The 16,403-nt window shown below is 42.2% G+C and overlaps 2 protein-coding genes across 4 annotated transcripts in view; one reads left to right on the top strand and one right to left on the bottom strand.

The window, feature by feature from the left end:
- Positions 1–5,156, bottom strand: part of POLR3D (RNA polymerase III subunit D) — a 27,885-nt gene extending 22,729 nt beyond the window's left edge. The window contains exon 1 of the mRNA XM_075858864.1: positions 5,045–5,156. The gene's annotated coding sequence lies outside the window, so the exon portion shown is untranslated. The remainder of the gene's footprint in view (positions 1–5,044) is intronic.
- The window catches only part of PHYHIP (phytanoyl-CoA 2-hydroxylase interacting protein), a 24,408-nt gene extending 8,005 nt beyond the window's left edge, over positions 1–16,403 (top strand). The window contains exons 1-5 of one of the 3 annotated variants that reach the window (XM_075858865.1): positions 4,418–4,680; positions 11,780–11,950; positions 12,070–12,244; positions 13,815–13,932; positions 14,874–16,403. In XM_075858865.1, the coding sequence (XP_075714980.1) occupies positions 11,783–11,950; positions 12,070–12,244; positions 13,815–13,932; positions 14,874–15,399 (987 nt within the window). In that variant the 5' untranslated portion in view covers positions 4,418–4,680; positions 11,780–11,782 and the 3' untranslated portion in view covers positions 15,400–16,403. Of the gene's footprint in view, positions 1–4,417; positions 4,681–5,456; positions 5,725–11,779; positions 11,951–12,069; positions 12,245–13,814; positions 13,933–14,873 lie in introns of those variants that run through there. The other 2 variants (XM_075858866.1, XM_075858867.1) reach the window with 2 other exon arrangements.

Here is a 16,403-nt window from a genome sequence, read left to right as displayed (position 1 = left end):
CACCTGCTGAGTTATAGTCATGTAAAGAAGCGCATAGCAAAATTGTGAAATTTGCTCTGGTCATTTAGCTGTAAAACAGCCTAGTCCTTAACCGGTTAAAAACCTATGACGCTTCTTTAGTTAACGCAAGTTGGGCACGGGATTTTATACTACTATTTTTGTTATTGTTGTGGTATCGGACATTTCCATTTAAAGGGGTATTCCCATCTAAAATATTTATGTCATATCCACGGAATATGCCATAAATGTATGATAGATGTGGGTCTTTTGTGAGGTGGCTGCCGCACCCAGGCTTTCTCCATTCTGTTTTATGTTATTTCTCTGCCTGGATGCGGCGGGGGTCCCCTGTCATAGATATGCCATAAATGTCTTAGATGGGAAAATCCCTCCGACCACCTCTCCATGCATTCTCCAACAAGATGCAGCAGCCGCCTCACAAGCAACCCCCATAATTCAACATAGATGCGGGTCCCAGATCCAGTGGATATGCCAATTAATGTCTTAGATGGGAAAAAACCCTTTAAAGACACTGCTCCTTGTGGAAGTGGGTTAAAGGGGTTATGTGGGGGGTCACTGCCGTATATGAGTGCACTCGCTAATATACGTTCCGCTCCCCCGTCGCGCTCGTATCTGAGATTTTCAAAGATTTTTATAGCGCTGGCGGGGGACCAGTAGTCTAGTTGCACCGCTTTCTTTGATGACGATACGACTCTTTGTCATGTGACCGGCTCCGCTGTACTCCATGTAATCGATTGCTTGTACATAGAATTTTTTTTAGTCCCACTAGGGGACTTTACTTTGCTGATTACTTTTATAATACACTGCAAAACTTCTGTATTGCAGTGTATTATGCTGTCAGTGTAAAACTGACTAAACAGGCCAAAGGCAGGACCTTATAAGCATACACTGAAGGCAGACCCGTGGGCCTTCGTTAGACCGCTATCATGTCGCTGGGGTGAAAGAGGGAACCAAACCACTTAGATGTTGCTCTTGAAGAAATGTTGCCCCCCTACACAATACACACAGGGCCATATAGGCCTATAGTAGTTTATGGGCACTGTATTACGGATCCCTATTACAGTTGTGTGCATTGGCCCTAAATGACACACAATTGCAAGATTTACATTTACATTGGAGTACTACTGCCAATGCTTTGTAAAGGATGACACCACCTGCCACCCATGGAGGTCGTCCACATTGCGTCATCCAATGTAAGTCTATGGGACTCTTTTAGAGGCTGCATGGCCGCCGTTTATGTGCAGCAGGTACCTAATAACCTTCTTTTTTCCTACTGGTTCAGTTTCTTGTTAATAATCAGGACACAGTCTAGGAGCCATGGGGTCTTTGTATGAATGATTTTTATATGGAAATATACTTTAAAGAAAGACTTTAGGTTTATGTACAGACCACAAGAACTGCCCTTATAGCCTCCGTTATATTCACCCCATGGTTCTGTATGTAGGAGTGGAACTCAAAAAAAGGAGAAGAATAAATGAAAGGATGAAGTTCTGCCAGGCCTCCATCTGGTTGTCTTACTTCCTACTGTCCTCCATCTGGCTTACTGTTACTGTACGGAATATAAAACAGATTCCCGGGCCTCGTATTATACATTTCCTGATCTCTGCAAAGGCATTTTTTTTTTGTTCAACACAAAGGCAATTCAAGAACAAGGCAATGTGGCTTGCTGGCACTCCCCCTGGCACCCAGGACACATGCTCCCCCAGGTATGCCCCTGGACATAGCCTATCCATGCATTACACAGACGGACAGTCATTTGAATGCTGACATGAAATGTAATATTTCTCCAACAGAGGCAGGGAAAAGGAGTAGCCAGATGTGCCGCCCAAGGAGCGTACTCAGAAGGGTTTTCTAGTGCAGGAAAACCTCCCTCTAAACAGTTCACAAGAAAAAGTTACATTATAAAATTATTTTTCCTGCCACTAGGGGGAGCTAACGTAATACTAATTTATTATTATGTTTAATGGGAGCTGTATACATCCCTTTACAGAAAGCTCCCTCTAGTGGTGGCTTCAGGCAAACAGAATATTATCATGTGGCTGTGTGAAGGAAAGGGATCTGGAATTCTGTACTTACAAAGAATTCTGCCCTAAACCACCACCATTATCCCCTGCACCATCTCAACCCACCAGGAATATCAATTCTTAACTAGGGTTAGCAGTCTTGTGTAAATTCCTGAACAGTCAGTATAATGGGGAGAGAGGGTCATTTTACCACCATGGACATTAATGTTTGCCCCTGCTCCCTCTATTAATAACATCTGATCTCTGGAGGTGCCCCACAGACACAGATTTTCTTAAATTCGGCGTATCGACTCAGATAAAGCGGTACCAGTTTTTAGGCGCCATAGACTATATATATATTTGGCCCTATACCCCTCAACTCTAAATAAGAAAGCAATGACTCATGATAATTACACAGTGATGTCATCCTGATATACAGGATCAGTACACCCAGTTGTCAATTTATTCATACATTTCTAGGAGGAGTAACAGAGGGCAAAGCTCTTAAAAAGTATGCTCCAGTATTGTTATTTCATGCGGAATACAAGTATTAACTGGAATATACATGTTAGGAGAGATAACAGGTTGTCATGGCCGCGAGCCGTCAGGCTCACTCACCTCCTGAAGCCCGCAGCCATGGATCTGCGAGCGTTGGCCCCAGTCTCCTCCTCAGGAGACGCCAGCGCTCACTTCCGCTCACCTCTGTTGGGTCCCATAGCACCCTAGACTATAAGAAGGGCTCAGCCCCTTCCTCCCATGCCTGAGCCTTGTTGTCGTACCCTAAGTTTGTCTATGCAAATGGTCTCCTAGTGTTTCCCAGTTCCCAGTGTTCCCTGCTCCTGTATCCCGTGCTATCCTGGTCAAGTGCCGTGCTGAGCTGAAGTCGTGCTGTGCTGTATACCACGCCTGTCCTGCTTCACCACGCCTGACGTCTACCTGCTTCCTAGTCCCAGCCGAGCCTGCCTTGTTACTGTCCGAGCTGCCACAGGTACCCTATACGAACTATAGACTGTAACCTGCGCGCTGTTGGCCAGCTGCCATACGGTAGGAGGCGGTACGGCTCAGTGGGTCCACGAACCCAACGTGACACAGGTCCTCTTTAAGCAGTGCTGGGGCCTAAAAAAAAAAAATACTCTGCTCCATTTCCAGTTGTTTGCCTTCTGGCTCTTGGCTTAAGAATGTATCGTGCGGGCACATCTGGTGAAGTCACACACTGCCCACTCCACTCACATAGACTATGGTGACATCTATTACAGGCATCAGCACAGTCTTCGATTAAAAGTTGAATAACTTTGTAAATATATGACATTACTTATTTTGTACTAATCCTAAATTACAGACAGTATTATACTCTAGAGCTGCATTCCTAATTCTGCATGCTTCAGAGCTGAAATCCTCCAGAATGTTCTTATTGGCTTATAGACAGCTTATCATAAATCACTGAAGTTATCATCACCCATCAGGTGTTGCAAATAAAGGCGAATTTTACACAAAATATAAAAACTGATCTTTGGACGGAGTTACCAGTAATTCCAAACTCTAAATTATGAGTTATGTAAGACCTAATCCATGCTCACAGTCAGTACTGGATTTACATCTCTGAAGCCTGTAGGCACAGATTGTCTCGCACCTTAAAATCCGCCCATCAAGTAGGCCACACCTTAAAGGGGTTGTCCAGGATTAGACCTATATATTCCTAAAGGTAAATCGGACCTTGCTCATAGTTAATGTTTGGTAACGAGTCTATGGTACCTGACAAATATGGAACAGAAAATACAGCCACATTCCTGTAATCTGTCATTCATGGAACCTGCGAAATGCCAGATTATGAGATTTCTGGATTATTGGACAGACGTAGAGAAGTCTAGAAAATTTACCAATGAGAATAGAAATTCTAGCGAAAGACTTCTTGCTGTGAGATTTAGGATTATCTCATATTTCTGTGCCGGAAACAATCCCTGGACTATCAGGTGCCAGATTAAAGGAATTTTACTGCTATAACGTTTGTTTAATTGAAAAATAAAGATGGAAGTTTTGTTTTAACAACATGATTTCGAGGTCACCCCCAGTTCTGTTTTAAAGACGTCCTTTTGGCAATTGACAATGATTTTGGCTTGCTGGGCATTGGTACAGATAAGAATTGGTCTCCTATTATTGGCAACATTAATGAGATTAATTATTCCCTTCCAGATTGGCGCAATGCCAGTGACGCTCGTCAGCATGTGATGGTGGATCTCACTGACAGTTATCTTAACCCCAAACTTGCCAGAACGCTCACCCCCTCTTAATAATAGGCTTGTGCCATGTGCGGCTTACGTCACAAAGCTATTTAACCCTTTAATTTCTGCAATGCCAGGTTAGTGCTCGACTGGCATTCTCTGCTGCGGGCTATTAGCTGTACCTCCCTGTTCCATAACTCCTCTCCTATACTTTTAATATTACTCAGTGCATCTTATTTGGTCCCCTTTTTCTCTCTCTGTCATTTTTTGGCCCCCTCTCTTTCTCTCGCCTCCCTCATTCTCCATCACTCTCTCTCTCTCTGTATTTGCTGTTACCCTCCTACTCACTATTTTCCTGCTTTCTCTCTCTTCCTCGCCCCTTTTTTCCTCTCATTCCTTCGCACTTTCATTTCTCAGTGAGGTAACAGAACATTTCCAAGGTACGTCGCATTTCCACCTGCGTTATCTTTAGATTTGTCTATGACAATTGTATGTATAAGACACCCGATAAGATGTCATGCTGCTGGTACAATGCACAATGCCAATCAGGCTGGTGATGGTGTCTATCATCTGTCTCTTTTTCGGGTGGTTGCACCTGGCATCTGAACTTTTTATACTTTGCTCTGATAGAGATGCAATGCTCTGCAAGGGGTGACTTACTCTGCATAACTAGACCCAATTCTCTGCATGCTATGCATTGTTCTGCAGACCCTGGAAACAGACATAGCACCGGAACTGAGTTTGAACACGTCTGTTGTGACATTGTCATATTATTCTTTGGCGTTGCAATGCTCTGCATCTTACCTGGCAATTGTGCAATGTTCTGCATCATAGGTGTGTTTCTTATTTGGTCTGCATTAATATTTCAAATTGCTGTTTAAGATCTAGAAATCTGAATTGGCGAAGCTGTGCAATGCTCTGCAGGTGTTATGTAAGATAATGATCTGCAGTATGGGAAATGATCTGCAAAGCATGTGATGTTCTGTACAGCCTGTGACGCACTGCTCGGTGAGGTCATTTTCTGACATAAGTTGAGGTTCTGAGTCTTCTCAGTGTTAAGTTGAGCAGGTCCCCAGAGATCCTCTGCACTGATTTAATCATGTTCTTTGCGGATTAATATGCAGGGAGGAATTGGAATTATTTGCAATGATTTACATTTGGATTACAGACTTGGGAGTGATGTTTAAAATTAAGGGACCATTGGGGATTGGGGAGGGGGCTGGGAGATTGGATACATGCGCGGAGCTGTGTTTTGGATGGCACATCACACTGCATAAGTAGTGACTGGAAGACAAAATCCAGGCCAGTTGTGGGTATTTTACATGTGTGGGTGGCATGTAAGCAGAGATCGAGGGACATTAGTGTATAATACCCTCCTACCGACTATACAGCTATTGGAGAGACAAGGAAAGCTGTAACCGTCAATCACATAGTGACTGTGTCAAATATCAGCACAGGGATATCTGCCAGATCTTCACCGCCAGGTAATATTTTATTATTAAATATATGTAATGAAGGATAAGGATTAGCTCTGTATGTCTGATATGTGTCTGTTATTGCCATATTTGTGTTCTTCATGTCAGTCTTACCTTCAATGTCACTGTCAGTCTGTGTCTGAACCTTTGTCAGCACTAAATGAAATGAAATACATGTAATAGATTGGAATGTCTATGTATTGTGCCATAGAATAGTCCACAATCTACACAGCACTATCACCTAGTGGTAGGAAGTGGTAATGCAATTTTCCTTTTCTCCCTTCTGGAATGTGTAGAGATTAGCACAAAGAAAATAAATACATTTTGCTTTTAGTAATTCTCGTTTTTCCCCTGAGACTCTCCAAGTTTCAGCAGACAGTATTGTATATCGGAGGTGAATGTACTGTATGTTTGACACATGGAAGGAAACCAGTTCTTGGATCCTTTAAGGGGAAATGTTGGGCAGTTTGCAGTGTGTTCCTTTGAGTGGATTGGTGAAGTACTGAGCCCTATCCCCATTTTATGGGCGCATATGAAACATCTAATTCCATGTAAATAGCCCCTCTCTACCCTAATACTGAATTAATTACTTAAATATTGATAAAACCAACCTCAATCCACGGAGGACCTGATAGCTTTCCTGACATGTCTGTTTTAGTAAGTTCTTTCATTCCTCATAATATATGAATTCTGCAGCACCTTTTCTTAGAACTCTGCCCTCTGCTGTTCCTCTGTTATTCCTCCTGGAAATGTATAAATAAGTTGGGCACTTTTGTGTTCACACCAATAAAGATATTAAAATATTTTTGACATTACAATTCCCCTTGTCAATCAGGTGTGTCTCTACACAGTCTGATACGCTCCAGTGACAAGCAAAACGGTAATGCTCAGTTGTCAATTTAGTCATACATTTTTAGGAGGAATAGCAGAGGAACCGCACAATAAAGAGTGCTAAGAAAAGATGCTCCAGAATCGTTTTTTCATGAGAAATATATGGGGAACACTTGAGAACACATGTAGTACGTATGTAAAAATGTACAAAATCAAGATGAAGTCCTTATTCTAGCAAACCCTACCGAGCAGATGCACATTCCAGTGATCACAATATCACAACCCACTTATAAAGGTTGAAGAAGGTATGTGAGGTATGATGTAGGAATTGCAGATAGATAGATAGATAGATAGATAGATAGATAGATAGATAGATAGATAGATAGATAGATAGATAGATAGATAGATAGATGAGATAGATAGATGAGATAGATAGAGGAGATAGATAGATAGATAGATAAGATAGATAGATATGAGATAGATAGATAGATAGATAGATAGATAGATAGATAGATAGATAGATGAGATAGATAGAGGAGATAGATAGATAGATAATCGACAGCTGAGCTAAGCTGTTTCCGTAAGTCCCATAGAACTGAATGGCAGTTCTGGAAACAGCGCAGCTCGCATGCTACGCTGCTTCCATAACTGCCATTCACTACTATGGGACTTACGGAAATAGCGTAGCTCAGCGGGCTACGCTGTTTCCGTAACTCCCGACCATATAATCAGTAAGTGGCCGGGAGGCAGCGTGAGCACAAAAAGCTTGAAGGGGGTTTAGGGGGCACCCGTTCTAGAGATAGGTGCGGGTGCCAGAGGTGGGACTCGCCGCATCTATCTGACATTTATGGCATATCCCGTGGATATGTCATGAACGTCCCTCATGGGAAAACTCCTTTAATGCTCGGTTCCCTGGTGTTCAGTGGTTTATTCAACTTCCAAGACTCCGTTAATGTCTTCTGTCTCTTACAGAAAGCTAAACTGTGAGGGGTTTGCTATAAGCCACCAAATATAACAGAATCCATTAAAAAAAATCTTCTGGTAAAGCAAATAGATGAGGCTTCAAGTCACAATGAGATTGTTATTATGGGTGACTTCAGATATAAATTGGGAAACTCAAACCTGTGTATCTTCTAAAGGAAACTGGTTTCTGTCGATAACTAAAGATAATCCTTTCTCAACTGGTGCAGGACCCAACTAGGGAGAGGACCCTTCTGGACTTCATATTAACCTATAGACCTGAAAGAATAACAAAGGTGCAGGTTGGGGGGCACCTACGGTAGGAAATAGTGACCATAATATAATAAACTTCCACTTGTCTTTCAATAGGATGTTTTGTCGAGGAGCCACTAAAAAACTAAACTTCAGAAAGGTGAAGTTTGATCGTCTCAGAGATGCCCTCAACCTCAATGACTGGGACAATGTCCTCAATAATAAGAGTACAGATACTAAGGCTTTGTTCACATCTGCGTTGGGGTCCCGTTCTGACGTTCCGTCTGAGCTTTCTGTCAGGACAGGACCCTGAACAGTCACAAACTGACACCGACGGAAACCAGAGGTTTCCGTTTCCATCACCATTGATTTCAATGGTGACGGATCCGGTGCCCATGATCGACTACGCTATTGCTTCCGGCAAAACTACGGGTCCGGAGCACAACAGAGACAAATAGAAACCGTGGGCACCGGATCCGTCACCATTGAAATCAATGGTGATGGAAACGAAAACCTCTGGTTTCTGTCTGTATCAGTTTATTATGTCTGTTCATGGTCCCGTTCTGACAGAAAGCTCAGATGGAACGTCAGAAAATAATAAAAAGATTAAAACTGAAAGTGTTGGCCCTGTAAAAAGTACTGAGGGAAAAATTGTTGAGGGTGATGAGGAAAAAGCTAATTTATTGGACTTTTTTTTTTTTTCGCACTGTGTTCACAGAGAAGAATAAAATGTCAGGTTAAATGCAGAGGAATAAAGTAAATTCTCCATTACATGTCACCTGTCTAACCCAGGAAAAAGCGCAGAGCCACATCAAAAAGTTTAAAATAGACAATTTACCAGGTCCAGAAAGCATACACCCCCGAGTCCTAAGGGAAGTGCCGGGAGAGACCCTTATTTCTGATATTTAAAGGGGTTGTCCACTACCGGACAACTGATGACCTATCCACTGGATAGGTCATCAGTATATGATCTGTGGGGGTCCGACCCCCAGACCTGCACCGATCATCTACTTCGTCTGCCTCTGGGCATCGGATGTTATGCACAGTATGCTAAGTACGGAGCTGGAAGCAGTTGATCCTTCCGTACATTGCATAGAGACCATGCTGCCGAACTGCAGTTCTGCTCCTATTGACTTGATTAGGAGCAGAGCTGAAGTACTGCAGCTCGGCCGCTATTCCGTGGCCAGAGCTATCTACTTCCAGCATGGACGTCCAGTGCCCGAAGGCAGCCGGAGAAGCTGATCGGTGCGGGGGGCCGGGTGCCGGACCCCCACCGATCATACACTGATGACCTATTCGGTGGATACGTCATCAGTTGTCTGGTAGTGGACAACCCCTTTAAGGATTCTATCATGACCTGGTCTGTTCCACAGGACTGGTGCATAGGAAATGTGTGAATATTTAAAAAGGAGTCAAAAAGAGAGCCTGGAACTGTAGGCCTGTAAGTTTAACCTCCATTGTAGGTAAAATATTTTCAGTTTTTCTAAGAGATTCTATCCTGGAGTATCTCAATAGGAATACAGGTATAACTTCATATCAGCATGGGTTTATGAGGGATCGATCCTGTCAAACTAATCTGATCACCTTGTATGAGGAGGTAAGCGCTAGACTGGGTCGGGGTGAGTCTTTGAATGTCAGATATCTTGATTTTTCCAAAGCATTTGATACTGTGCCACATAAAAGGTTAATACATAAAATGAGAATGTTAGGATTAGGGGAAAATGTATGAAAGTGGGTGAGTAACTGGCGCAGTGATAGAAAACAGAGGGTGGTTATTAACGGTACATACTTAGGTCACCGTTACTAGTCGGGTGCCACAGGGCTCAGTATTGAGCTCTATGCTGTTTAATATATTTATTAATGACCTTGTAGAGGGATTGCACAATAAAAAAATATTTTTTTTGCAGATGATGCTAAACTGTGTAAAGTAATAACACAAAGGAGGACAGTATTCTGTTATAAATGGATCTGGAGAAGTTGGAAGCCTGGGCAGAGAAGTGGCAAATGAGGTTAACACTGATAAATTCATGATCAGTGCACAAGAAAGACATTGTAGAACTTGAGTGGGTTTGAAGATGGACATCTAAAGTAATAAATGGAATGGGTGGACTACAGTACCTAGAAAGATTATCAAAATTAGGGTTATTTAGTTTAGAAAAAAGATGGCTGAGGGGTGACCTAATAACTATGTATAAATATATCAAAGGTCAATACAGAGATCTCTCTCATGATCTATTTATATCCAGGACTGTAACAAGGGGACATCCTCCTTGTCTAGAGGATAGAAGGTTTCATAGAAGCGGATTCTTTACTGTAAGAGCAGTGAGACTATGGAAAGTTGTTATCGTAAATTCACTGAAAGAGGTCCCAAGAGGGTCCTGGATGTCTTTCCTGAGTGTAATAATATTATAAGTTATGGTTACAAAATTACTGTAGATGGGTCGTTGATCCAGGGATTTATTCTGATTGTCATTTTGGAGTCGGGAAGGAATTTTCCCCTAAGTTCAGGAAAATTTGCTCTTGCCTCATAAGGGTTTTCCCTTCTTCTGGATCAACATTGCAAAATAATAGGCTGTACTGGATGGACATGTCTTTTGTCTGTCTTACAAACTATGATTTTCAGTCAAAAGTGAATTTTCATTTTTTTTGTTTGTGTATTTTTAAAGCCTTTTTCTATTTTTTTGCGTCTCCCGAATTCTCCCACTTAGTAATATTTTTTTTATTGCTCTATAGACGGAGCATATACTTCACATGGTCACAACCTTTGAGACATTGACACTTTATAGCTCTCCCCTATATTACCTGGTGTTTGATCTATGGTCTGTTGAGGTAGAAGTGACTTTGAGGTGTACCCCCAATACAGCATAAAAGGGAGGCTGATTTGGGGAAAATTCATTCTCAGGATGGATGGAACAAAGATACCCTATATGTATGCTCTCACTCATACCTCTTCAATCTCAGGCTACACACGAGAAGTCGACTGCGCTATTGATTCCGTCCAAAAAACAGAAACCTGCCGGAACGGTGACAGACGGGAACCGTTAGCAATGTTTCTGTCACCATTGATATCAATAGTGATGCAAACGGAAGCTAAGGTTTCTGTTCGACTTTCCCTTGCGGGGTTCCACGACGGAAACCTCCGACGGAACATCTGAACGGACAGCCAACGGTGATGTGAACCGGCACTTAGTTGTACCTGTGCGCAGACTTTCTGCAAAAACCATTCACATCTTCTTTTCTTTGTCGAGGGTGTTGGGGCTACCTACCACTGGTAGGACTTTCACAGAGAAGAAAGTGATCTCCTTATATAGTAGCCAAATCTACTCAACCTGCAAGGTCTCCCGAGTTTGCATTCCGCTCTTTCATTCCATGTCCCCTCTCCCTACTTAAAAAGAACCTTTGTAGGCACTTTTTGGCAGCAGCTAGGCAAACTATTGCTTGTCACTGGAAAAAGATCGACCCCAACCTTTCAAAGTTGACAGGCACGAATAAGAATAGATCCTCGCTTTCCTCATTACATGGTCCTCTTCAAGCGCTAGACGCTCTTGGTTGACTGCTCACATTTTAGATTGTCATCTACGTCAAATTTCAATGCTTGTGATGGCACTTCCACTCCATTTTTTATATCTTCTCAGTCTTATTCCCTTTTATATATGCTTTGACTTTTGATTTTCTAGCCTAGATGCCGGGGTCAGTATAAGTCTACAATGGATAATGTTTTATTCCCAGCATGCAGCTTTTCCACGCCTTGTAGATTTAATTTGGCGGATTGGGCCTAGTCCTGCTACTCTTTGTAACATCATTCTGTTGCTGACCTCTTCTTACAACATGTATGCTGTTGTACGGTTATGATAAATGTTGAATAAACGTTAAAAAACATCTATAAAACAAGTCTGTGTAGCAGAGAGGTAGTGTATTGTATAGCAGTTAGAACCTCCTGTCGAAACATGAATACATACATGTGCTCATGATTACTCAATTAAAACACCCTCTCTCATAAATTCTACCTCCTCCTGTACAGGTCATGGATCCCCCTCTTACTGCTCCACATGGTATTCAAATTAGTGACATAACCTGTGACTCATTCCGTGTATCCTGGGAGATGCCACCTTACGATACCAGGCGAGTTACCCACTACTTCGTAGATCTGAACAAGACAGGAGGGCAAAAGGAGAACAAGTTCAAGCACCGGGTAAGCCAACACCGTAACTCATTGCTTTGACAAACGTATTACAAGTCGCTTAGCAGCTATGTTTGTTTTACTGTGGATGTATGACGACACATGTTGATAATATATTTACTTTTATAAAGGATGTGCCCACCAAACTGGTGGCAAAAGCTGTGGTGCTGCCAATGACGGTACGGGGCCACTGGTTCCTGAGCCCACGGACAGAATATACATTGGCTGTGCAGACGGCAATAAAGCGCAGTGATGGGGAATACACTGTGTCCGGTTGGAGTGAGACACTTCGCTTCTGTACAGGAGGTGGGAAAGTAATTATTTGATAGAAAAGTAGTGAATCAGTTAAATCTGTTGCTGGAAATGCTAGGGAAATGTTTTTTTTAAAAATAATCCAAAACCTGCTGCAGTGTGCAACAGAACTGCAACTTTTTTTTATTTTTAGCAGTAATGTAATGGTATTTTAAAGAGTATAATTAAGAATTAAAACAGCAAGAGAAAAGACTACCACGAGCCCAATCGATATCCGTTAATCAAATAACACACTTGTATACATATATAGTGGTCCCGGAGCTAATACAAACACATGATCCGCCACAGATCACAATCCTATAAGAAAAAAAGAAACAACAACCATGCGCACTGTGGTATAATTTCTCATTGCCAGTTCAGCGTAAATTACGAGAAGCTATTTTTTTTTTCTTACTGTGTGGAGAATAGAAAAGAATCTGCTTTTGCAACATCAACAAGCTGTTGTGGATGGATCTGAAATTCTTATTATAGGCTAAAATGATGTGGGTTTGATAATACCTGAACATCTTAAGAACACGATTTTGATTTTAACCTGTCCACTCTTTTGGTGCCCCCATGTTAAGCGGGGTCACAAGTGTCTGGCAGCCCCTACTTTCCAAAAAATAGTTTCTTACACTGTATGAAAATGATGGACTGGCTGCAACTAGAGCGAAACTATTTTTTTCTTATATGCAATGCAATAGAATTAGATAACAATTTACCAGGCTCCATATTTATATTTAAGTCATTTATGACATATTCTGTGGATATGTCATAAATTTCTCTCATGGAAAAACCCCTTTAAGGGAACACTAAACCCAGAAACAATTAATAGAAGTAAAAAAGAGTTTGTCAGTTTGCAGTATTGTCAGTCTCCTTGTTCCTAACACAAACCTTGTAGAAATCTTGCAGAGAACACAAAGGTTAATTTCTTTCTCATCTCTTAACTTTTCATCTGCCAGATACTCAGGGGCGGGGCTTTCCGAAGGGGCGGTGCTTTAAAGTCTTTGTCTACTATTGCAGACAGGGCAGAGGAGGAAGGCTCCTTCTGCAGCCAGTTGTCTTACAGCCAGACAGAGGATTGTTAGGAGAAGCAGGGGGAGAAATGGCTGATCTCCTGCTACACAAAGAGACTTTATATATTTCTTAGTTGTAATTGAAATACGACACAAACTGGGATCAAAAGGAAAAGAGAAGATTAAGGGAGGATTTATTTGTGTGTATTTCTTATCTTTAGTGTTCCTTTAAGAGAATAATAAGCGAATCTGAAACCCAGGCAAAAGGTGAATTAACATATTCAGTTGCCGATTTTCATTTACCTTCATTCAGAGGCATAACTTGAAGCTTCTGGGTCCAAATGCAAATTTTGTAACAGGGCCCCCCACATACCATGTGCCATATATAATATTATTGGCTTCTAATGTGGCATAGTGACCTTTTGTCCCCCTTAAGCTTAAGGGTCCGAGTGCAACCGCTAACTATGCACCCTCTATAGCTACACTCCTGCCGTCATTATCTGATGTACATAACCCTGGCAGCAGGTGGAAGCTATAAGATCTGATATATGTGATTTCCTTCATCACAGATTATGCCGTGGAGCAGGTCAAACAGCTGCAAGAGAAAGCTGAAGGAATCGCAGGACGTATGTTATCATTCCAGGTCTTCTACCGGAACCAGACGGCAGAATATTTCCAGCATGTCAGGTGTGTGGCAACTGGCACATTTATTGTAGTTGTACATTAGTAAATATTTAGTATCATATAAAAAAAAAAACCTGCTTAGCATAAATTTCTTCAGCTAGGAAGGGGTGGCGGCTTTCAAAGTGCCCCAACCATTAATATATTGGCCACACCTTTAAAACGCAAAAACAAGAGTCCAGCTCACTGTTCAGCAGACGGCGACCCAGGCCTATCCAGCAGGGATTGTCCCATCTGCCGTGAACCACATCTCCTGGCAAATTAGGCACAACTGGACTTTCTGGACTCCTTGCCTATTTAGGATAAAACGAGTTCCTTAAATCAAAAAGTCAGACTTTCGCCCCCCATTTAACAGACATGTCATAATGAAGTTTTTTTTGGCTATCTGTTGAACAATCCCACCAAAATCAGATGATTTTAATGTATGTTGGACCCAAAGGCAAATCCTGCCGCTCCTGGGCCCCAATGTAACAGGCCCCCCCCCCTACCATATGCCATTTATAATACTAGCGTCTTTTCTATGGCGCAGAGGGGCCTTTGCCCTTTACACCCTCTTATAACTACGTACCTATTTGGCTGGCTTTACACCAAACTTACATGTACCAGGTATTCCAACACTAGGCAAATGTTGCATTGGAAGCTGAATCCTACAAAACCCCCCTCATACATGACAGTGCAGTGCGATTTCTATGGCAAATTACATGAAATCTAGCAAAATATTCAATCTGCAAGGCAGATGTGACATCCTCCACTAAAACAAAAAGCAGAAATGAAAATGGCTTATATTTATTGGTTATTTGTTCTTGTCCCTCATTTTAGGGAATTATACTTGGTGAGGATTTTATTACCCATTACCGTCAGAAGAGTATATGGTCATTGCCCTTGTTGGACATTTTATCTTTCAAACCTCTCACCTTTTTTCCCCCTTTCTTGTATCATTTGGATAGGGACAAGTGGGGAAGTCTTATGCTTCCATCCTTAAAAGACCAGAGCGGGAGCCATGGATCACCAATCAGTGGCACACTCCATGGTGTTTTCTTCAGCTGCAACACCGAATTTAACACAGGCTTGCCCCCGCATGACTCGCCCTATGGGAGATGGAGGGTGACAATCCCAGCTGGGCATCTCTTTAACGAAAACACACACCTTTACTTTGCCGACTTCTACTGCATGTACAGTGCCTACCACTATGTTGTCCTTGTGCTGGCTCCTCGAGGATCACAAGGCGATGCTTTCTGCAGTGCCCGTTTGCCTCTGCTAAACCCACAGAACAACCCTTTTCTGACCCAGGGAGAGCAGGGAAGTTACTGGCACGCACAAGATCTTATACTAGAGATAGTCTACACTGAACCAGTGCCCATGGCCATGGGGCAACTGTCAGAGATCAAAGGGCATCAGTTGATGAGTCTTTCTACGGCCAATGCCAAGAAGGATCCAAGCTGTAAGGTGTGCAATATCTTTGGTGGGCGTTAGGGAGCCACATGTAGTTTATAAGCAGTATTCATTGAGTTTAAGGGATTTGTTTCTGTGGCTTATGGTGTTGAAAGTGTAATTTGTGCATTTCCAAAACCAGTCCCCACAAAAAACCTTGTCTATTCGACTTACAAAGACCTAAGTGTTGGGAAAATAGAAGAAAGGTTCAGTATCTGCTTGATTTAGTTCAAGGAGTTTTTCCTACAGGACGTCCTAACACACTGTCATTGGGAGAAGTGTAGCGGCTTCGTTCTCAAACTGTTACCCAATGAATAGAGATGCTCTCGAAGATAAAGTTCGATGTTCCTTCCGAAAAGGAAACCGGGGTGATGGTTCTTGGACAGATATGGATAACATAGGAGCTGACAACCTCTTGAACATTAGAGATCTGCTAAAGAATGGTCACATTGTCAATCCATTACCACTAACAAGTGGAATTGGAACGACTTTGTGACCAGGAGATTAGCCAGTCCTCTTGAGTTTTCTTCCATAACTTCCTTTAAAAACATCTGGAAGCCTTACGGATCCAAATGACACTATAAAATGGGATCCTGTATATAACAATCGTTAGGAAAGACCATTGTTGTTGTGCGCGGCAAATAATTTAGATGCCATGGACAACACATACAGTATTTTCAGCACTAGTTTTAGACATGACCAAATTCTCTATTGGTGTCCCCAAAATGTTTGAGAAAAGCATGAGATTGGAGCATGTGCTGTTCTCTATATACACTGGCGGTGTTTTTGGTCAGTTACTTTGGAACAATGCGCTATAGTTGTAGGAACCTTGGATACACATTCGGCCTCACATATAAAAAAAAAGTCTCAATGAATACGTCCATAGGAACCACCCAGGGTTGACATCCGTATCTTAAATGAAAGGTAATCTCTAATTGAAGTAAGCAACAAGGCCCTGGTACAATTATTTACCAGAGGTCCATTGTTTTGAGGCTGGGTTCACACGACCATGTTACGTCCGTAATGTACGGAACGTATTTCGGCCG

Source organism: Rhinoderma darwinii, chromosome 3 (assembly GCF_050947455.1).
Source record: "Rhinoderma darwinii isolate aRhiDar2 chromosome 3, aRhiDar2.hap1, whole genome shotgun sequence".
Taxonomy (NCBI): Eukaryota; Metazoa; Chordata; class Amphibia; order Anura; family Rhinodermatidae; genus Rhinoderma; species Rhinoderma darwinii.
The sequence above is the reverse complement of the archived record's forward strand: the minus strand, read 5'-3'. Positions and strand labels throughout refer to the sequence as shown.